The sequence below is a fragment of the Xenopus laevis genome, chromosome 8S (assembly GCF_017654675.1).
Source record: "Xenopus laevis strain J_2021 chromosome 8S, Xenopus_laevis_v10.1, whole genome shotgun sequence".
Taxonomy (NCBI): Eukaryota; Metazoa; Chordata; class Amphibia; order Anura; family Pipidae; genus Xenopus; species Xenopus laevis.
Window position 1 is genome coordinate 2330036 of NC_054386.1, and position 24139 is coordinate 2354174.

Sequence of the window (24139 nt, forward strand, 5' to 3'; positions counted from 1 at the left end):
ATGGACAAAGGTATTTTTTCCCACGTGGCAGGCACACGTACAAAGCCTTGTGACACCCTCCAGTATCTGCCAGACACACTGCACAGGGACAAGGGCTCCTGCCCCTTCCTTCACTCTAAATTGAACCTGTAGCTGCACAGGCAGGGGATTTCCCAACATGTGGTTCTTGTAATTATATGGCTAGTTAATTGCACAGCAAGCCCATAAGTGCTATTTACACTGCAAATCCCAAACTGTGTTTGTGCACACACAAATAATGATAGCGGTGCACACAACCAATCGTGGAGTGCACAAACATTTATGTAACTATTTAATAGTATAACACTAATATAACACTTAAGATTCTGCATGCTTTGTAAAGGTGCATAGTATTTGCGCACACGGCCTGCTTGGTGATAGCATGGATCATTTTTTAAAATGTACTTCTGAAAGTATTGAGAGTCACCATTCCATTACTCCTTTATTAACTGATCCTATTCTGTATATTGCAGGGAAATGGTTATAGCCCCGCTCCAGAAGATCTCGGCAATGTTGTCCTTTCCAGGGAGCTGCAGGTTTGTTTTTCTGATTGTTTATGCCCATTTGTAATCCTTTCATCTGACCAAGAAAATAATCTCAGGGTCTTTTGTATCTGCAAGACATTCATTTTCAGATATTGTCTTTGTGTGGATGATATGCCAAAATCATGTTTGGGGCTGGCAGAACTGTATCTCTGTTTTTATCTCAGTGAGAGAAATGTTAGGTTTTTTTTCCAAATATGGCTACAGTGCAAGTAATGTTTGCAGGCAGAGAAAATCTTTTAGCAAGGAATGTTTCTTATGTTGTGAAATATTTGTCAAGGTTTTATCAAATTAGATGGAAACACTCAGATGAATTTTATCTTGTGGAAATGTTAATCCTGTGTGAACCAGAACATATTAACATCGATCTGAGACAGTGGTCCACTTAAACTTATTTCAGTGATACTCTTCTTTAGCATTTGTACAATCAAACACTGAATTAAGATTAAACTTTTAGCTCTGATTATACTCTGGTTCTATACAGGGAATGGTTGAAGTGATGGCAGAAAACTACCACAACATTTGGGCTAAGAAAAAGAAGATGGAACTGGAGAACAAAGGTTAGAGTCACATGTTTGATGTTTTAAATTTAAATTAAATCTCACTTAGACATCCGCTTAATTCAGCCTGTCTACGGAAACTGAAAGATCATGATCTGCCGTATATATGTGCGAGGTGCCCAACGTATATGCGCAAGCACTATAGCTATTGGAATGTTTGGTACTTTCAGTAAACTGGATTGGCATTCCTTAACTTTACTAAAACAACATTTAACATCTAAAATTCTATTTGTTTTGACACAACATGAATTTATAAAGCTGAATTGCCATCAAGAACAAGGCACTTATTATAGTCAAAAGGAAAATGTTTAAAAACACGAGTTATTTGTTTAAATACTACTTGTATTTCCGTGCTTTCTGGGAAATAGGTTTTCAACTAATAATCCTATAGCTGTAATAAAGTAACTCCCTTAAAGGAGTTCTTAACCCAAAATACTATTTGATTCCTCGCAAACAATTACCCATTCAAAGGAAAACTACCCCCAATATTAATACTTAAGCAACAGAGGGCGATCCTCGGGGGCCACCTCACTAGTTCAATGAGCGCAGGTTACAAGAGGCGGCTTTTTGCTGCCCCTTGAAACTGGCCACTCACTGCTGACCCCTGGCAGGAGCGACCCTGAATAGTTTATGTCAAATTAAGTTTGAGGGGGGGGTTGGGAACTTGTCCCAAAGAGCACAGAGACTGTTATGGTTTCCTTTCAATCTGTGGAATCAGGTATATCTGTGTAAAAAAATTATATTTATTTATGGAAGATCGGATAGTGCTTCTGTGTCGTTTTTACACAGAATCAAATTCAAATTATTGACACTGACTTTCAAAGCACTTCATAACTCTGCCCCACCCTACATCTCTGAACTCATCTCTATATACTCACCCAATCACTTACTACTCTCCTCTACTGACCTGCTCCTCAACTCTTCTCTCATTACCTCCTCACATGCTCGCATTCAAGACTTTGCAAGGGCTGCACCCCTCCTCTGGAACTCTCTCCCAAAGTCTGTCCGACTTTCTCCCAACCTTTCTGCTTTCAAGAAATCTCTTAAAACGCATTTCTTTCAAGAAGCCTCCCCTCACTCTGCTTAACTACCAAACGCAACACCACATACAGTACCACATTTCTCACCCACTTAATTCGATCTTGTCCACTTCCACACCTTGTGTATTACTCCCTTCCCTTTAGAGTGTAAGCTCTTTCTGCATAGGGCCTTCCTCACCTTTTGTACCGGTATTGATTGTGATGTATGTAACTCCATATGTTCTATGTATAGAATTCATGTAATTTAGTTGTATAATCACTTTTACTTTACAGTGCTACGCAATATGTTGGCACTATATAAATACATGTTAATAATAATAATAATAATAATAAAAAGGGGTATATTTTTACTTTATACCTATACACCGAATTTCTATTCAATGTCTAAAAGCATAAATTTGGTCTTGTTGTGTGGACCCTTACAATACATTTGTGAATGTTTACATTTATTTTGAATAAATAAGTGGATTTGCATGTATGGGAATCCAACACCATTTGGATGCATGAAGAGTAGCTAAAAAAAAAAAAACATTTTCAACTCCCTTCAGGTGGAGGTAGCCATCCATTACTGGTGCCTTATGATACCTTAACTGCAAAGGAGAAAGCTCGAGATCGTGAGAAAGCTCAGGAGCTGTTCAAGTTCCTTCAAGTAAATGGCTATGCCATATCCAGGTAGTAATGTATTTGTTTGTATCTGATCTTAGTTCTAAGTGGTTGTTTTCAGTAGGGATGCACCGAATCCAGGATTCGGTTCGGGATTCGGCCAAGATTCGGACTTTTTCAGCAGGATTCGGATTCGGCCGAATCCTTGTGCCTGGCCGAACCCGAATCCTAATTTGCATATGCAAATTGTGGGGTGGGCGGGATTTCATGAGACTGTGTTACAAAACAAGAAAGCAAACCAATTTTTTTCCACTTTTTCATTTCCCGCCCCTAATTTGCATATGCAAAGTAGGGTTCGGATTCGGTTGGGTATTCGGCCGAATCTTCCAAGATGGATTCAGGGATTCGGCCAAATCCAAAATAGTGGATTCGGTGCATCCCTAGTTTTCAGTATGTGTATTGTTTTTTTTGGACTAATGCTGAGTTCTGTTTTGTGATTATAATTAGAGGACTAAAAGATATGGAGCTTGATGCGTCTTCCATGGAAAAAAGATTTGCCTTTAAATTTCTCAAAAAAGTTCTTCATTATGTGGACTCTGCACAGGAATTTATTGCACACCTAGGTGAGTCATAAAGCTCTAAAGATTTTGTTTCCAAGTTTGTCTTTAATAGTTGAAGGGAATGTCTTCTTATAATGAAACTATAGTATGTTTTGGACAGGAATGTTCCAGTATAGTATGCAGTTAGTCTTCATTTTTATTTTGAAGTTTTGATTGAATGTTCTGATCTAAATGCCTCCACTTTGTAATATACTGTATTATGTTATCAGGGTCCCTGTTTGAGTGATGAAAGATAAGACAGCAAAGTATTAAAGAATTAAATATATCCAATAGAACCATTCAAGCTTTGATAAATCCGATTTTAACAATACCCGAATATCAATCGCATCTCATTGGAGATCTAATATTTTTCCAACCCTGGGGGAAATTGAGTTGAGGCCATAAGATTTTTGGATATGGCATTGTCAAAATCCGCAATAATATCCCTCTCTATTTAGAGGTATGGGCACCATGCGAACTACTAACCTTGGATGATTGAACTTTGATAGTCCTTCCTCTATAAACAGTAGACCATTAAGTTCAAATAAATAATAGTGATGTCGCTTTTCCTTAATCTTTTTGTTTTCTTTTCATATACATAAAGCAACTGCAATGTACCAATGCTTGGTTTTATCTGCTGTAAAATAACATTGTTATGACTAATAAAAAAATCTAAGTTACAAAAAAATATATATATATATACAGACATGGGACCTGTTATCCAGAATGCTGGGGACCTTGGGTTTTCCGTATAATGGATCTTTCCGTAATTTGGGTCTTCATGCCTTAAATCAACTAGAAATTCATTGAAACATTAAATAAATCCAATAGACTGTTTTTGCTTCCAATAAGGATTAATTATATCTCAGTTGGATCAAGTACAAGATACTGTTTTAATATTACATAGAAAAAGGAAATTAATTTTAAAAATTTGAATTATTTGGATAAAATGGAGTCTATGGGAGTCTTTCTGGATATCGGGTTTCTGGATAAGGGATCCTATACCTGTATATCCAATAGAGTTAAAAACAAAGGCAAATACAACATTCTGATTTTGACTGATTGAGATCATTTTCACTAGAAGATGTATTAGAGAGCTCACTCTTTTAAAATCACCAGAAATCCTGTCTCTCTACATGCCGATCTGTGCCAAAGTTATTTTGTTAGATTTTGTTTGTGTTGGAATCAGTTATTTGAGTGAGCGCTAATACTTCTGCAAGGAAAAGGAGCCCCCGACCTAAAAGTTATAATGGATCTAGCTGTCAATCAAAACTCTACTCAAGCACGAAGAGAGAATGAAGAAAAACAAATGCTGAGAGAGGGATAGAGAAAATAAAATTGATTTCAGAAACTGTACAGAATTTTTGTATTTCAAGTTTCCTATTTCAGAAAGATGAAGCTTATGTCACATTTTCATTTTTGCAGTAGTTTGCATTACACAAAGAGTAAATGAAAATCACATTGATTTTAGTTATATACCCAAACAATATTTGAGAAAATAATCCAAATGCAAAACTCATACACATTTTTTTTAATTTTCCTGTTTCCTGTTTTTTTTTTTTTTTTTATTGAACAGAGGCCGTTGTTAGCAGTGGTAAATCTGAGAAGTCACCTCATGAGCAAGAGATAAAATTTTTTGCTAAAGTAAGTGTGTTACATTATATTAGTAGTAGAGCTACAGACAGTTTTGGGATGATTTACCCTTTAATATGTATAATATATAGCCACTTATATATAGCCACTTGAATTTGTGTGTTAAATGTAGGAATGCTTTGAATCCAGGATTCGGTTTCGGGATTCGGCCAGGATTCAGCCTTTTTTTAGCAGGATTCAGCCGAATCCTTCTGCCTGGCCGAACCGAATCTGACCCCTAATTTGAATATGCAAATTAGGGACGGGGAATGGAATCCCTTGATTTTTTGTCACAAAACAAGGGAGTAAAAAATGTTTTCCCCTTGCCAACCCTAATTTGCATATTCGGTTCTGTATTCAGCCGAATCTTTCACGATGGATTCGGGTGTTCAGCTGAATCCAAAATAGTGTATTCGGTGAATCCCTAGTTAAATGCGTCATGACTCGGGATTAACTGAAGAAACTAAAGATTAACTGAAGAAACTGTGTTATCTAAAGTCATCTTAACTCAATTAAGCTTTTCATTAGCAATTCCAAAGCACCATTGTTCACAATGGTGAACACTTTAATAGAATGGGATGCTGTGACGCAATTTTCTGTGTTAAATGGGATAAATGGGATGTCTGGATTTAGTTATTCTGTGTCAAACACACAAACCAAAGTGGCTTCATCTGAAGCTGCAACTCAACTGATAATGCAGGGTGGTTAGTAGGTTGGTGGGCAGTATACTAGTACACTAGTCCCTTTTATGCTCAGATATCCCCAGATATCCTACTTGCAGATGGCTCAGGTGGGCTAATAGGTTTCTTAAAGGAGAAGGAAAGGTTAAAAATAAGTAAGCCTTAACAGAAAGGTCCATCTAAATATACCAGTAAACCCCCAAAGTAGTGCTGCTCTGAGTCCCCTGTCAAAAGAAACGCTGCATTTCTTTCCTTCTATTGTGTACTCATGGGCTTCTGTATCAGACTTCCTGCCTTCAGCTTAAACCTCTTTGCCCTGGGCGTGAGCATGCTCAGTTTGTTCCTCTTCCCCCACCCCCTCCCTTCTCTACTGTAATCTGAGCCCAGAGCAGGGAGAGACTCAGGCAGGAAGTGATGTCACACCATGTTAATACTGCAGCTCCTATCCTAAACAAACAGAGAGTTTCTAGAGCTTTTTACTCAGGTATGGTAAAACATTCTACAGAATAAATATAGCATTCTAGCTTGCACTATTGCAGCTAATCTATTGGCAAGAAAATGCCTCCGTAGCTTTCCTTCTCCTTTAAGCTTCTTATATTAGTTCTACTAAGCCATAGTTGCTAATGACCGTCCTTTCATGTTTCAGGTTCTGCTTCCCCTTGTTGACCAGTACTTTCAGAACCACTGTCTGTATTTTCTTTCCTCACCAACGAAAACTTTAAGCAGCAGTGGTTATGCCTCTAACAAAGAGAAGGAAATGGTGGCAAGGTATGTAGAAGAAGCTTGTGCATTTAAGTCCTTTTTGTTTTGGTAATTCCCCAATGCATTTCCTTACAGCTCTTGAAACTATTAAAATGATTTACATAGGATCAATAAAACTTAATCAGATGTTTAAAAAGATTTCAATCTGAAACCCTGACCATGTAATGTTTTTCTTTGCGTTTTTTTAGACATGTGCTGAGGAATAAAGTGGCAATTAACGGTATTGGAACTTTTGTCTGAATACCAGCCATAGGCAATTGTCATTGGAGAGGTATAGGTGTATAATATAAAAGGGTACAAGTAAACACCCACTCCCCGTTATAAATATATATATATATGCAACATGACAAATGCAATCTGGCACCATTTAATCAGGGATATGTGTTTTTGCAGAAATATATATCAATTTAAAAACATTTTTAGACAATTTTTTAGGTTAATCTGTGCTATACACATTTCAGGTCCTGTAATTTTTTCTGTTTGTCTGGTCTGCTCCAGTACTTTTGCTTTCTTCTCATTAAGCCGCTCCAGCAACAGATGGTTACACGGCCATTGCTAGACACACGCGAAATCTTAGACTCATGACGTACCATGGAATTAATATGGAATACTGCCATTGGATTGAAGGGAAATTGTAACCCTTCTGGAGTTAAAAAAAAATGGTTCTGTACTGGGTTTTAGTTTATACACAGATTTGTTCATTACATTACTATTCTTGTCATAACATAAATTTAGCATCTGGCATGATCTGATGGTTCCCATTAAATAACTTATGACTGGTCATGTTTGATCACGATTCTGGGATAGCTGCATTTTCATTAGCCCATGAAAGATGGGCCACTGCATAATGTGTTTGTACTCTCAGGCTGGATTTTTACAATTCTACCATAAAGGTGCACTCTGGAACATAATAAACATACTGGGGGGTCATTTATCAACACTGGGCAAATTTGCCCATGGGCAGTAACCCATGGCAACCAATCAGATTGCTGCATTCATTGTTCTACTAGCAGCTGGCTTTTAAAAGCTAATCGCTGATTGGTTGCTATAGGTAACTGCCCATGGGCAAATTTGCCCAGTGTTGATAAATGAGCCCCACTGTTGTCGATTGATAGATCTAGCAAGCAGTCCAGCATTCATCCAGATCTATGTTAAATTTTAAAAAAAAATGGTCAACATTTCTGTTCTCTTTAGAACCTTTGCCAAGGACTTTGTCAGGCCATTTATTACTTGCTTTGTGAGCCATCTGCTCTTTTTAATGTTCATATATATGAATTTGAGTGGCCCAGTTCACAAACTGATCAACTGTTGACGTTTACATGAAGCATCTCATAAATATGAGAATACACTTGTTGAAAGCAGCACACCAAACCGTATAATCTCTTGTCTATATACTGGGTATTCTGGCCAATTAAATTCTAGTGCCTTTGCACAATAGTTCATTACCCAGAAGTCATAAATTGACAAAACTTGCTTTGCCACATGATTTGGATCAAGAACTGCAGGGGTTCTCAACTCCATGTAGTGAAACCCACCAATCAGCATCATTCTACATATGGGCAGATAATCAGATAAGTGGACTCTCCATGTATTTTGCCAGACCGTTTAGATTACCAACCGATTTGCCCATGGACCACATGAGATAAAGTTGGCCTTTGAGGGGCCCGCTATACAAACTGACAAATCCTTTAACCTACTTTTCTGTTAAATTAATTTGAAACATTTGTTTTGTTGTAATATTATTGCTAAATAGCTGCATATATTCTTAGTATAATATAGATAAATGATTATATAGTTTAATAACATTGATAAGTGTCCTTTAAACGCCAGTTACTGGCAGTTGCCCCAGTAATGCAATTCTCTTGCTGTTGTGCACATCTTTGTTTTCACTATACTTTGTTAATGATATTTTAGCATATCAGCTTTATTGAATGGCTTTCTTTGTATCTTTCTTTCCTAATCTGCTCCATTTTATTTCTTTTCTTCTGCTTCCCTCTGTCCTCATTATCCTCCACTTCAGTCTATTCTGCAAACTGGCAGCTCTTGTCAGACATAGGATTTCTCTCTTTGGTAAGTTGCAGTAGTTTGGGTCAAGTGCAATATATCTAGACTGGGATGCCAGGGGCCCACCAGAAAACCTCAGACCGTGGGCCCACCAGAAAACCTCAGACCATGGACCCACCAGAAAACCTCAGACCATGGACCCACCAGAAAACCTCAGACCGTGGGCCCACTTTGCAAATATTATTTCTCCTCTCTTCACGTAACCTCTTTATTCTCCTAGGGGTATATTTATCAAAGAGTGAAGTTCATAGTGAAGTTCCGCCACTAGAGTGAAATTCCGCCACTCTCCATTCATTTCTATGGGATTTTTAAAGGCGTATTTATCAAAGGGTGAACTTTCACTTTCACCCATTGATAAATACGCCTTTCAAAATCCCATAGAAATGAATTGAGAGCTGCGGAATTTCACTCTAGTGGCGGAACTTCACTCTTTGATAAATTTACCCCCTAGTCTTTTATATCTACTTACTATACTCTAATCTTCCATTATTAAGCCTAAGAAATAGGAATTGACCATGAAATTGGCCAAATGGTTAGAGGCAAGAGGCCCACTGACACCTGGTCCAACCGGGAGTTTTCCTGGTATCCCGGTGGGCCAGTCCAACACTGTAGGCAGGTCCCATTCTATGCAAATAAATCAGTTTACTTTTTACCTGCTCTGCTCTCAATTTTAGTAAATTTGTGGTTTTTTAAATATTTATTACTAGACATGATTAAAATGAAACGTGCTCCATCAATTTGGCTTTGTGAAAAGCAATTCTCTTTTTCAGTATCTCCGCTTCTTATATTATACATGTGTCACATGCTATGGAAGATACTTGCAAGATTAGGCAAGACGTTGCCCAATCAGTAATAAATTCCCATGTCTGGAGTTGGGCTTAGTTCAATCATTGTAAAACTGTCACGGAGTTGAGCTGATTTTCTCTTTAATGCAGGGAGTGATTCTGCCACAATGGTGAGCTGCCTCCACATTCTCGCTCAGACACTGGACACACGGTAAATGTCACCGTTATATTCTTTAAAATATCACCTTGTTATTTACAAAAAGATTTGTAAAACTTGCCATATTTCCCTACCTTTACAGTACAGTCATGAAATCTGGATCTGAGCTGGTGAAGGCGGGAGTTCGCGCATTTTTTGAAAATGCTGCTGAAGATTTGGAGAAAACTTTGGAAAACCTGAAACTGGGAAAGTTTACTCACTCGAGGACTCAAATGAAGGGAGTCTCCCAGAACATTAACTACACCACTGTGGCACTTTTACCAATCCTAACATCTATCTTTGAGCATGTAGCTCGCCACCAGTTTGGTGTTGATTTATTATGTAAGTCCATTGTCTGTACTTACATTATCCAAATGCTGTTTCCTGAGTAATGAATTTTATTTTCTACTAATTCACAGTCCATTCTCTGGAATGTTGTATTAGTATAAAAATAGGGATGCACCGAATCCTTCGCGTACAATTCGGCCGATTACCAAACCGAATCAGAATTTGCATATGCAAATTAGGACTGGGAAGGGGGAAACATTTTTTTTTTTCAAAATAAATTTTTTATTGTTTAGTAGGGTATTTGTACCATTTTGTGTATAATTTATAATTAAGTTCCTGCAGTTTTGTACATGTAGATGATGTATACATCAGCTGCGTAATTTTGTCCCAAGAGTCCATAGGTATGGCAGTGGCTAGGTCAGTTTCCCATTTAGATTTAAAATAAAGAGCAGGGCGTGGGGATAGTTCTGAAATAATCTTTTAAAAAAAGGAAATCACTTTTGGAAAAAATTTTTACTTCCTTGTTTTGTGAAAAAAAGTCTTGTGATTTCCCTCCCCACCCCTAATTTACATAAGAAAATTAGGATTCAGCTCGGCCGGGCAGAAGGATTAGGCGGAATCCGAATCTTGCAGAAAAGACCGAATCCCGAACTGAATCCTGGATTCGGTGCATCCTTAAAATAAATCTAAAGGTCACCATACAAGTCTAATTAGTAACGAATTCAGATTCACATCACCTGGAAGAAATAGAAATAGCACATTCTGTATCCAAATCTAATTATTAGCCCTGTAGCATCAATTTATATGACAAAGGGACCCACTAAGCTTAAATTCTCAGCAGCTGCTCAGATCGCACTGAACATGTGTAGTTTTACTGAGTGTAACTGACACAATGATGGCCTAACAAGATCCAATATGTACAATTATTAAAGGATCTCTTCAAATAAAAATAAAAACTGGAAAAATAGATAGGCTGTGCAAAATAAAAAATGTTTCTAATATAGTTAGTTAGGCAAAGATGTAATGTATAAAGGCTGGAGTGAGTGGATGTGTAACATAATAGCCAGAACACTATTTCCTGCTTTTCAGCTCTCTAACTCTGAGTTAGTCAGTGACTATAAGGGGGGCCACATGGGACATAACTGTTCAGTGAGTTTGTAATTGATCCTCAGCATTCAGCTCAGATTCAAAAGCAACAATTATGTCCCATGTGGCCCCCCTCAAGTCACTGATTGGTTACTGCCTGGTAACCAATCAGTGGAAAGCAAGAGAGCTGAAAAGCAGGAAGCAGTGTTCTGGCTATTATGTTACACATCCACTCACTCCAGTTTTTTTAATAGATTACATTTTTTCCTAACTATATTGAAAACATATTTATTTGGCACAACCTATCTATTTTTCCAGTTTTTATTTTAAGAGTTCCTTTAATAATTGTACATATTGGATCTTGTTAAGCCATCATTGTTTTACCCAGTTTTTATGTTTATACTGAACAATTCCTTTACAGCCTGGATCATTATCAGCATAAATTGTACATTTTAAAACTTTCGTTTTTCCTTAAATTGTGGTTTGAAGTAAACAACACAGAGCAAAAGTATTTTGTTTAAGAAAGTTAAATTAGAAATTCTGCTGATTTTTAAAAAAAACAACAACAAATTTTTAGAGAATCCGTGCTGATCCTTCCAGATTTGCACTCTCCCAACCCCTTTCCAAGAAATTAATTTTAAAAACCCATAATTTTATATTTCACACAACTACATTTAGTTACCCCTAAGACTTAACTTCTGTTGCATTGTTTTAAAAGTCAGACCAAAAGTGAATGGAAAGTAGGGATGCACCTAATCCAGGATTCGGTTCGGGATTCGGGCAGGATTCGACCTTTTCAACCTTTTTCAGCAGGATTCTGCTGAATCCTTATGCCCGGCCGAACCGAATCCTAATTTGCATATGCAAATTAGGGGCGGGAGGGAAATCACAGGACTTTTTGTCACAAAACAAGGAAGTAAAAAATGTTTTCCCCTTCACACCCCTAATTTGCATATGCAAATTCGGATCCGGTTCGGTATTGTGGCAAATCTTTCACGGAGGATTCGGAGGTTCGAAAATAGTGGATTCGTTGCATCACTAATGGAAAGGGATAAAAAAAATAATGCTAATTATATTTTTAAATTATTTTAAACCCAAGAAGAATGTGCAATTAATATATTGGAAAGTTGTTTAGCATTATACTTTCCTTTATTAGGAAAAAGACCGAGGTTGTTTAAGTATTTTGCCAAATCCTTTGGCAAAACTTGGCATTAATTAATTGAGGGGAGCTAAGAGTCTACCCCAACTTTTCTGCTTCTCAGAAATCGACTCCTCCTGCGGGTCATTTTTTTGCTTACAAAAGCTGCTTTACGTTCATTTATGGCTATTTTTTTATAGTGTACAGTTCTGTAATTGTCTGAGAATTCCACTGATTTTGCCCTTCCTCTTCCGACGAATTTCGAGGTGATGGGAGTTTTTTTAAACTCCCGCCAACTCGAAATTCGAATAAAAAAATGCCAACTGAAATTTATTAATAAAAACTATTTTTTTTTTTTTTTGAACTTCGAGTGAAAGTCCACCAAATAACTCCAAATGGGTTCTACGAGGTCCCCTATAGGCTAAAACAGCAATTCGGCAGGTTTTAGCTGGAGAATTTTTAAAGAGACTGTACATGATAAATTTGGATATTCAAATTTTCAAATTTTTTTCAAATTCAAAGATCAAAATGAATTTTCGAAGTTAAAAATGTAGAATTTTGAGCTATTTGTTGTATACTTTGACTAGGGAATAGTCCAACTTCGATTTGAATTTGAAAAAAAGTTCGAAATTTGAATATCGAAATTTATTATGTACTGTCTCTTTAAAACTTCGACCATTCGCCATCTAAAACCTGCCGAAGTGCTGTTTTAGCCTATGGGGGACCTCCTAGAACTATTTGTGGACTTTGAAAAATCAAAGTATTTTAGGGGGAAAAACTTCAAATCAAATACGATTGAATGCGCTATTGCTTCAATCGTATGATTCGAATACGGCTGAATACTGACCACTTCGACCCGAAAAAACCTTCGACTTCACTTCGGTTGGTCTTTTTGAATTCGAATTTTGAAGTATTTTCAATTCGAAACTCGACCATTGATAAATATGCCCCTAAAATTAGCTCGAATTTCGAATTTAAAAATTAGATTTTTTTATTCAACCCTTCATAAATCTGCCCCTAAATATACAAAAAATATTTAAACATTAAATAAACCCAATAGGATTGTTTTACCCCCAATAAGGATTAATTCTATCTTTGTTCGGATCATGTTCAAGCTAATGTTTTATTATTACAGAGATAATGCACTTTAACATTCTTAATTATTTGATTAAAATGAAGTCTAGGGGAGATTACTTTCCTGTAATTCAGAGCTTTCTGGATAACAGGTTTCCAGATAACAGATCCTATTCTTGCAAAAGAACAACTGGGACAATTAACTGTATGTCTTTTCCCTTTGTTTTTCAGTGGATGATGTACAAGTTTCCTGTTACCGAATTTTGTGTAGTCTGTATTCGCTTGGAACAGGAAAGAACATTTACGTTGAAAGGTAATTACTCTGATGTTAGACCTTTTCTGTTATTTCAGGTTATTCACAATCTGCTCCTTAAGACGAATATCTATTTTGCTTGTAAAATTGCAGCAGTTACATTTATCATTATACATATACTGTATAGTAAATAAAGTACCCCCTCTTGTAAAATATAAGGATATTATAAGTCACTGAGGAGTTTCATGACCATATAAAAGTACGAGGCCGAAGGTGACTTCTAATATCCTCATATTTTACAACTGGGGGTACTTTATTTATTATAATACACAAGTTTCAGTGAGTCATGTGACAGAAATGACATCAGAACTCACCGTTTATAACTGATGACATCAGAACTCACCGTTTATAAGGATATCATTTACAAGATATTCATGGCTTTTGTGTATTATATATATATATATATATATATATATATATATATATATATATATATATAGATATATATATATATTTGACCACTGAATATAGGTTGACAAATGAGAACATCATGGAATTAGAAGTGCATAGGGTTGCTGAAAATAATATAAGAACATATTCACTCATTTTGACATAAAATAAGACAGTTATAATATGCAACATACTGTTTTATGACATTAGAGCTGTGAAATTGTGACAGTGTAGCAATGTCAAGAGATAACTGTAAGTAGATGTAGATCTGGTCATTACTAGAAAGTGGACTGTCAGACTTGCAGGCTTGTAATTAACCTCTCCAACCTTTTGGTGGTGCCATTGAATAACTTGGCTCTGCACTATAGATTGGCTTACTAAGGGGGTTATTTACTAAACTCTGAATACAAAAATCATGAAAAATTATAAAATCAAACTCTTAAAAAGTCATGAATTTTTCAGAATTTATTAAAACCCCGAGGATGGGAAAAGTCAGAATCAGAAAATCCGGCATCTCAGACCTGTCGAGGTTGCATATAAGTCAATGGGATAAGTCCCAATGATTTTTTGATGTGCGCTGGGTTTCGTGCAATACCCCGAAGTTTTCTGAGTTTTCGGGTCAAAAATTCCGAAAAAATCCTAAAAAACTGATGAAAAATCCCAACAAATTGTGAAGTTCAAATTTTTTTTCCCCCAAAGCAAATTTTCGGGAAAATATAATAATAAATAAGAGTAAAAAACCCGAGGGGATTTGATCAGAGTTTGTAGCAGAAAATATCGAGATAAATTCAGCTTTGATAAATAACCCCCTAAGTGTGTTAAAGTAAATTTTGGTTAAAGGAGAAGGAAAGGCTTGGTGCACTTGAAGTACCAAATGTTAGGCTCCCCCAAGTGATTGTATTTACAAACCTGAAACCCCCGGCTGGTGCTCCTATCAGCAGAAAACTGCACCGGCCCGGGGTTATACCAGTGAGCACCACAAAGCCATCCTCTTCTGGCTTCTGTCTTCAAATTTTCTGGGGCTAATGCATGCGCAGTTGAACGAAATAGCGACTTTTTAGTGGTGCTCACTGGTATAACCCCGGCGGTGCAGTTTTCCACTGATTGGAGCACCAGCCCAGGGTTTCAGGTACGTTAATACAATCACTTGGGGGTGCCTAACATTTGGCACCCCCAAGTGCACGAAGACTTTCCTTCTCCTTTAACCAGAATTTGCTATTAGAACAATCGACAAAGGAGCTAATTAAGATAATACAGGTAGCAGTTAGTAACAATGAGTATATACTCACACTGTGAGTCGAGCACACAAACCTGTATAAGGCATATACAGAGACGTCAATAAGTTCTGCAGAGTTATCGCTCCTTCTTCTAGATCTCCTCTTAGTGGAAATATCTAGTGGCTTATTCCCTCACTGGGCCACAATGTCACTGGGGGCCTAGACCCCTTTAATACTCCTTGGTGGCGCCCAAAACTGCTCAGATAAATAGCCCTGAGCCTAACTGTCTCTCCTAGAGAGACCTATAATAGGACATTGCTTACCATTAACTCTTGCACTAAGTTTGGACTTTTACTCTTCACTCACTTCCACATGGAGGGGTCTTTGGCAAAAAACCCTTTGAAACACATGTGGGCAAATTTACCAAACACCAAAAATTCGCAACAATTCACCAGGCGAAAATTCACTCAGACATCACAAATTCACTAACATGCAAAGTTGCATCCAGGGTGCTGAACACTGGCGAAGTTGCGCTAGCGTTAATTCGGCAAGCAGAGCAAAGTTGCGCTAGAGGTGGCTAATTTGCATACCGCGGGAAATGATAAAGTTGAATGGACGTATATGTTGCAGCAAATACATTACATTACACAAGTCCAGGGAACCTTAATAAAGACAATAGAGTTGTTATATTGCCCTACAAATGAGCCCACTGTATAGTTTATGTTCCATATGTAAGGAAATGTAGGAGGAAAGCCGGTTACCCCAAAAAAACGTACACTTTTTGCAGCCTATTACCCTGGAAAAGGAAAAGACGCCAGCTTTTTTTTTTTTTTCAACTAAATTTTGAGGAAGCCCTATCTACTCTATTGCATTTCGCCTGGTCTGAGGTGGTGAAGGCAAGTCTGGCACAAGAGGTAACATTCGGTAAAATCCGCATTTTAGTGAATTTGCGTAGTTACGTTCATTCGCCGCAGCGCAACTTCGTGTGGTTATTGAGTGCGAATGAGCGCCAGTGTCAGTCTCTTTCGATAGCGAAGTTACAACTGTGCCCATTAGTAAATTGGCGAAGTACCGAAATGACATCGCGCTGGCAAATTTTCACCAACGTTCCCTTCGCCCTTTAGTTAATTTGCCCCATGGTTTCCCAATATATATATTGTAACCCTGCCATCTAGTGGCTAAACTAGGAAACTGTAGGCGTCATGAGCCGACCCAGGAAGAGGAACATAATTCCTTATAACTAAGGGGCCCTTTAAAATTTGGGGGATTGAAGAATAAATGGGGAAACTATTTATTAGTCCTCTACATAAGCAACATTGTTTTTTTTTTATCTTTATGATAATTGTCACTTTCAAGACATCTACTGGCAGATCTAATGATTCTTTCTAGGGGTACTTTCAATTCCAGCACTTTTTGAAGGATTCAAATGTGGCTGAATCCTGACTCTTCAGAAAATCCAAAACCCTTAAAGTCACGGAACTTTACCATACTGAAAATTGTTTTGAGACGAGGCCATTAGTGATGGGCGAATTTATTCGCCAGGCTTGAATTTGTGTTTTTTTTGATGCCGGCGACAATTAAAGGCGCCCATTGACTTTAAAGTGCGTCAGATTGCCACCGCGTCGGAATTGTCGCTGGCATAAAAATTTGTGTTTCACAAGTTTTTCACCATTTTGCGAATTTCGTGGGAAATTTGCTAATTTTTCGGCAAAGCAGAAGGGAGAAATTCGTCCATCACTGGAGGCCATTTAAGTTTGAATATGCAAATCAATGTTCTGTTTGGTTCTGAACTGTTACAATTTTGCAACATTTAGTTGATACAATTAGTTGATACAATTAGTTGATACATTTAGTTGATACAATTAGTTGATACATTTAGTTGATACAATTAGTTGATCCATTTCTCAGCAGCATCTCTGGAGTATCAGCAACTATTGTATCAATTCTAACAGCTGCCTGTAATGAAACCCAGAGATTCTGCTCAGCAGGGACAAAGATAAGAAATGTATCAACTAAATGTATCCATTTAGAACAGTTACAGGGTCGGCGACCCCCTCCCAGAGCTGCTTACTTTACACTTCAATATTAGAAAAAGGGTGACACATAGAAAATAAAAAGTAATTGGAAAAAGTCGTTATTTCTGGTGATCTATCTGAAAACAACTCGTTGCTTGAAGGTGAACAACCGTTTAAGTCCAGACTCTACACTGGCGAAAGAAATTCTATGTGACTAAATTGCTTGTCTGTAGAAATGTCAGTTGTCTAAATGTTTTTTCTTGCCTTTATTGAGGCCGACATGTAGAACCTAAATTGCCTGTCAAAAAGAAGAGAGCGCAAGCTGTGAGACAGGCCAATCAATGAAACATTCCGGCAGTTTAATTCAGGCAACAGCAGCAGGAACAGAACGTAAATAAATACTTCACACTGATTAATTGGGTTCTGTATCTCTATATCATTCATAGGAATCAAATCGTTTACTGCAGAGCTACTGATTAGTTAAACAACAAAGTTAATTACAGAAGGAGTTTAACATAACTACTAGTGAATAAAGCTATTTGTTGTAGTACTCAGTAGAATGTATGTAAGTGCTGAATGCAGGTAGAATGCTCCATGTTGTGTTCCACCTGGGTTCCGTGTTACACGCAATACTTTAAAGGGATTCTGTCATGATTTTCATGATGTTGTTTTTATTTTTAAATGACACTGTTTACAGTGCAAATAATTCCCTGTACAATATAAAATGTCATTCCTGAAGCAGCAAGTGTATTTAGTTGTAATATTGGTGTGTAGGTGCATCTCAGCTCATTTTGCCTGGTCATGTGATTTCAGAAAGAGCCAGCACTTTAGGATGGAACTGCTTTCTGGCAGCCTGTTGTTTCTCCTACTCAATGTAACTGAATGTGTCTCAATGGGACCTGGATTTTACTATTGAGTGTTGTTCTTAGATCTACCAGACAGCTGTTATCTTGTGTTAGGGAGCTGCTATCTGGTTACCTTCCCATTGTTCTTTTGTTTGGCTGCTGGGGGGGAAAGGAAGGGGGTGATATCAGTCCAACTTGCAGTACAGCAGTAAAGAGTGACTGAAGTTTATCAGAGCACAAGTCACTTGACTTGGGGCAGCTGGGAAATTGACAATATGTCTAGTCCCATGTCAGATTTCAAAATTGAATATAAAAAAATCTGTTTGCTCTTTTGAGAAACGGATTTCAGTGCAGAATTCTGCTGGAGCAGCTCTATTAACTGATGAATTTCAGTTAATAGACAGTATCCCTTTAAAAGTATCATTTGTGTCTGGGCCTTGGCTCCCCTGTGGTTGGAAGCATTTAGGCTCCGAACACATATGTGGATACTTGTAGTGCTTTTGGTGCTGTACGAGCCAACCACTGCGTAAATACGGTAACGCTATGCTAGCGTATTTATGCGGTGGTCAGCTTGCGGCGCGAACCGTGCCGAAAACGCTGTAAATATCTGCATGTGTGTCCGGGGGCCATAAAGTGACCGCAGAAACTTGAATTTTTAGAGGTTTTCTGATTTTTTTTTAATTGCATGTGTTCATTTTATATTCAAATCTTTTAATAAATTCAATGACAATCGTGGTTTTAGAGTTATTTGTGGTTTTAAAAACCACTAAAATTTGACCTTTAATAAATAAGCCTCCGCATGTAGTAGTACCCATTAGTTAACCTTAATCTTATTTTTGAACATTTGTATTCCGTCTATGTCTTTTAATATATATTGTGTATATTCTTTGTATTCTGCTTTATTCTACACTCCAGAACCATTTCTGCATTTGCAAAATGTTTAAATGTTTGAATTTCAGGTGCGGTGTTTACAGCAGTGGAGTCGTCCTGTAATCCTTTACTAGTGCTTCATTCTACTGCGCTGGTGCAATGCTGATACTCGAGAAAAAATTAATAATTGATATTTGTATGATGCAGCAGCAGCATCAACCTAAAAATGGCCCACATGCTTTAATCTCAAAAAACTCTTTTCTGGAGTCGCCTGTAGTTGCCTTGCGGGGAAACTTTGGACGACTTCAGAAAACGAAGTGATCCGAGTGCCATCCCGCTGGTGATTTAGATTCTAGCCGGCGGGAGGCAATTCGGGGGGATTAGTCGCCCTGAAGAAGAGCCGATTTATCACCAGCTGACTAAATCTCCCCGAATCTGAGCGTGTGTTTATGCCCTAAAAGCACTCGGGCCTCGTTCTTTTATATGGTCATCGAACTCCTCAGTGACAATATCCTTATATTTTACAATAGGGGGTACTTTATTCATGATATATATATATATATATATATATATATATATATATATATATATATATATATATATATATATATATGCTTGTTGTTTTTTGTTTTGTTTCAAGTGTGTACAAATGCTTTCTCCAACAGACAGCGCCCAGCTCTGGGAGAATGCCTGGCAGCCTTGGCAGGAGCTATTCCTGTGGCTTTCCTTGAGCCGTCTCTCAATCTCAACAATCCACTCACAGTTTTCAACACAAAGTCTCCCAGAGAGAGAACAAGTAGGTATCTGAAAAATAATCAGGCACATCAGGATGTTCAAAATTCCAAGTATGCCTTTTGTTGCCCTTTAACTTTCCTGTCAGCACAGCGAGACAAAATGTAATGTTGTGAAAATGTTTGACTTCCTAATTAGATTCATATTTCGGGGTTTATTTATGAAAAGAGTGGCATTGTTTCTAGCAACAGTGTCTTTCTATAGCCATAATCAAGGCTTGACAGCAATTAAGTTTCATATAATTATACACTAGACCAGGGGTCCCCAACCTTTTTTTACCCGTGAGCCACATTCAAAAAGAAAAAGAGTTGGGGAGCAACACAGGCATGCAAAAAGTTCCTGGGGTGCCATAGAAGGGCTGTGATTGGCTATTTGGTGGCCGCTATGTGGACTGGCAACCTACATTGAGACTCTATTTGGCAATACACCTGGTTTTTATACAACCAAAACTTGCCTCCAAGCCTGGAATTCAAAAATAATCTCCTGCTTTGAGGCCACTGGGAGCAACATCCAAGGGGTGCAACATGTTACTCACGAGCTACTGGTTGGGGATCACTGTTCTAGACATTTCAAGGCATAATGTATTAATTCTATGCAATACTATTGAGTGCAATCCTTGTTCTACAAACAGTAATACCTTATGCCTAGGTGTAATTTCAGGGCAAAATGAGGAGAACCAGTGTTATTACATCACTGGGCAATATGTTGGGTCTATATCAATACATGTTATTAATAATGAAGTCTCCTTAATTGTCTGTGTTTCTGTCTCAGTTAAAATGACAAAGGACAGGTCTTTTGGCATCAGCAGAGCATATGTTTTTGAAATAAAAATGACAATTGGGTTTAAACTGCCATATACCAGGAGTGACACATATTATTCAGTTTTAGGTATGCCGGAGACTGTGGAGCAAATGTGTCCAGATATGCCGCACCTAGAGGGCTTGATGAAAGAGATCAATGAGTTGGCAGAATCTGGAGCCAGGTATACCGAAATGCCACAAGTGATTGAAGTTGTCTTACCCATGTTGTGTAACTACCTGTCCTACTGGTGGGAGAGAGGAACGGAGAATGTGCCAGAAAATGCCGGGCCTTGCTGTACACAGGTGACATCTGAGCACCTTAGTGTCATCCTTGGGAATATCCTCAAGATAATCAACAACAATCTTGGCATTGATGAAGCTTCGTGGATGAAGAGAATTGCAGGTAATTGCCTTTCTGAAAAACTCCAGTAATTTAAAACCTAAATATTTAAGACCATGTCTGGAACAAAACGATGAAGGCTCTGGTTTTCTTTACACTTGGAGGCACATTTACTAAGGGTCGAATATCGAAGACAAAGGATTTACCGCAAATACTTTGATCGATCGATCAAAGGAAAAATCGTTTAAATCCTTCGATCAAACGATTTTCCTTCGATCAAAAAAAGCTTCGAAAGCTTATGGGGAAGGTCCCCATAGGCTAACATTGGTGCTCGGTAGGTTTTAAGTGGCGAAGTAGGTAGTCAAAGTTTTTTTTAAAGAGACAGTACTTCGACTATCGAATGGTCGAATAGTCGAGCGATTTTTAGTTCGAATCGTTCGATTCAAAGTCGAAGGTCGAAGTAGCCTATTCGATGGTGGAAGTACCCAAAAAAAACCCTCGAAATTCTAAGTTTTTTTAGTTTGAATCCTTCACTCGAGCTTAGTAAATGTGCCCCTTGTTCTTTTTACTTATTTCACACTTTATTTGATCCAGTTACTGGTTAATATGTCTATTGTCTGCATTTATCCCGTCTTTGTCTTTAAATAATAATATTTTGACTCTGATGACTGGTTAGAAGGGTGGCGAACAGAACAGTTAAAAAGTTTTTCTTTGTTCTCAGTTTATTTAAAAAAAGAAAATCTCTTTCTAAAAGGATCAGTTTGGTGTAAAAATAAAACTGGGTAAATAAATAGGCTGTGCAAAATAAAAAATGTATCTAATATAGTTAGTTAGCCAAAAATGTAATGTATAAAGGGCTGGAGAGACTGGATGTGTAACATAATATTCATAACTCTACTTCCTGCTTTTCAGCTCTCTAACTCTGAGTTAGTCAGTGACTATAAGGGGGGCCACATTACGAATTTTTCGAGATTTATTAAAGTCCGATGGTCTAAAAACTCAGAATCTGAAACACCGGCATTTAAAAGCTCTCGAGGTCCTGTATAAGTCAATGGGGAAGGTTCCAGTGTCTACGCTGATGTCCGTACCGCTATCCGAGGAGTTTCTGGTTTCGGTGCAAATTTTTTTTTTTCTAAAAATCCGAAAAATTTTACGTTTTTGCGGAAAACTCCGAACAATTCTGCGTTTTCGGAGGAAAGCTCCAGAAGTTTGCCCGACCCTATTTTTCGGGCTTTTTTCTTCATTAATAAGGTCCATTTGGGAATTCGGAGTTGCTCGAAGTTTGATATTAGAAATACTGAGATAAATTCAGACCTTGATAAATAACCCCCTTTAAATCATCCAATAATGTATGAGATACCCGATAATGTCCTGTATAAGTCAATGGGGAAGGTTCCAGTGTCTGCGCTGATGTCCGTACCGCTATCCGATGAGTTTGTGGTTTCGGTGCAAAAAGTTTTCCGAAAAATTTGTCGTTTTTGCGGAAAACTCCGAACAATTCGGGGGAAAGCTCCAGAAGTTTGCCCGACCCTTTTTTCTTCATAAATAAGGTCCATTCGGGAATTCGGAGTTGCTCGAAGTTTGATATTAGAAATATTGATATAAATTCAGACCTTGATAAATAACCCCCTTTAAATCAACCTATAATGTATGAGATACACCACAATAATCTATTCATAATGTTATTAAGGAATACCGTTAATCGCCTATATAATTAATCTTGTTTGCAGTTTATGCTCAACCAATCATTAGCAAAGCACAGCCAGACCTTCTAAAGAGTCACTTCATTCCCACCCTGGAAAAACTGAAGAAGAAAGCAATAAAGATTGTACAGGAGGAGGAGCAACTGAAAGCCGACAGCAAAGCAGATACACAGGAGGCAGAACTACTTATTTTAGATGAATTTGCAGTTTTATGTAGAGATCTGTACGCCTTCTATCCAATGCTGATCAGATATGTGGACAACAACAGGTACGGGAAACCCATAACCTGGACCAATACTAATTCATTTGATTTCATTTACTTTTCCATAATATCTTTTATTTTTCTTTTATTGCAGGTCAAACTGGCTCAAAAAGCCAGATATAGACTCTGATGAGCTGTTCAGAATGGTGGCTGAGGTTTTCATCCTTTGGTGTAAATCGAATGTAAGAAATGCGTTATTATTATCTTGGAGATGCACAAATATCAATTTCATATTTCCATGGGAATATACATTTTTAAAGTGTCATTCTTATTCTGTTGGAATGTTGCTTGCAAAAACATCCCTGGGTGTTTCATTTTTGCTTGCCACAACTCTTTATCCCAAGAGTTTAAGGGACTTATTTACTAAACTCTGAATGAAAAAATCAAGAAAAATTTGTGATTTTTTTTTTTTTATAAAATCTGACTTTTAAAAAAAAATCACAAATTTTTCAGAATTTATTAAACCCCAGGGTTGCAAAAGTCAGAATCTGAAAATCCAGCATCTCAGACCTGTCGAGGTCGAGGTTGCATATAAGTCAATGGGAGAAGTCCCAATGATTTTTTGGGTTTATCGGGTGAAAAAATCGGCTTAAAAAGTCAGAAAAATTTGTGAAAATCTGATTTTTTCCCCGCAAAGCACATTTTCGGGAAAATGTAATAATAAATAAGCGTAAAAAACCGAGTGGATTTGATCGGAGTTTGCAGCAGAAAATATTGAGATAAATATGACTTTGATAAATAACCCCCTAAGTGATGGCGTTTTGTTTCTTTTTAAGTATGATTCTGCCCTTGTTGATTAGTGATGGGCGAATGTATTCGCCAGGCAAGAATTGGATGCCGGCGCATTATTTTGGAGCCGTTTCACGAATTTTTCACTATTTCGTGAATTTCACAGGAAATTCAGTAATTCTTCGGCGAAACGCCCCAAATTTGCACATCACTATTGATGATGTTTTAAAAATGCCGGGATCTGTAACATCTAGTAAGTCTAGCTAAAAAAACAGATTTAAATAAAGGCAAACAGAAACCATGTGTTAAAGGGGCAAGAGTTTAAGGGGGTTATTTACTAAACTCTGAATGCAAAAATCACAAAAATTTTTCAGAATTTATTAAACCCCGAGGTTGCAAAAGTCCGTATCTGAAAATCCGGGATGTCAGATCTGTCGAGGTTGCGTATAAGTCAATGGGAGAAGTCCCAATGATTTTTTGGGTTTCCGACAATACCCCGAAGTTTTCGGGAAAATTGAATAATAAATTAGCGTAAAAATCCGAGCGGATTTGATCGGAGTTTGCAGCAGAAAATATTGAGATAAATTAGGACTTTGATAAATAACCCCCTAAAATGATGGCGTTTTGTTTTCTTTTTAAGTATGTTTCTGCCCTTGTTGATTACCGAATTTATTCGACAGGCAAGAATTCACGGGGAATTCCTGCGATTCGCCACCGGCGAATAAATTTGTGAAACTTCCGCGAAAATTTGCTGGTGTCTGGTTTTCTGGATGCCAGCGCATGCTTTTGGAGCAGT

General features: G+C 37.6%; 1 protein-coding gene across 4 annotated transcripts in view; it reads left to right on the forward strand.

Annotated features, from left to right (window-relative positions):
- The window catches only part of ryr3.S (ryanodine receptor 3 S homeolog), a 254374-nt gene that overhangs the window by 145673 nt on the left and 84562 nt on the right, over nt 1-24139 (forward strand). For all 4 annotated transcript variants that reach the window (XM_041574388.1, XM_041574389.1, XM_041574390.1 and 1 more), the window contains exons 55-68: nt 492-554; nt 1045-1120; nt 2709-2832; nt 3271-3386; nt 4939-5006; nt 6321-6442; nt 8457-8506; nt 9436-9496; nt 9585-9823; nt 13299-13380; nt 19383-19513; nt 20392-20712; nt 22380-22620; nt 22709-22796. In XM_041574388.1, the coding sequence (XP_041430322.1) occupies nt 492-554; nt 1045-1120; nt 2709-2832; nt 3271-3386; nt 4939-5006; nt 6321-6442; nt 8457-8506; nt 9436-9496; nt 9585-9823; nt 13299-13380; nt 19383-19513; nt 20392-20712; nt 22380-22620; nt 22709-22796 (1782 nt within the window). The remainder of the gene's footprint in view (nt 1-491; nt 555-1044; nt 1121-2708; nt 2833-3270; nt 3387-4938; nt 5007-6320; nt 6443-8456; nt 8507-9435; nt 9497-9584; nt 9824-13298; nt 13381-19382; nt 19514-20391; nt 20713-22379; nt 22621-22708; nt 22797-24139) is intronic.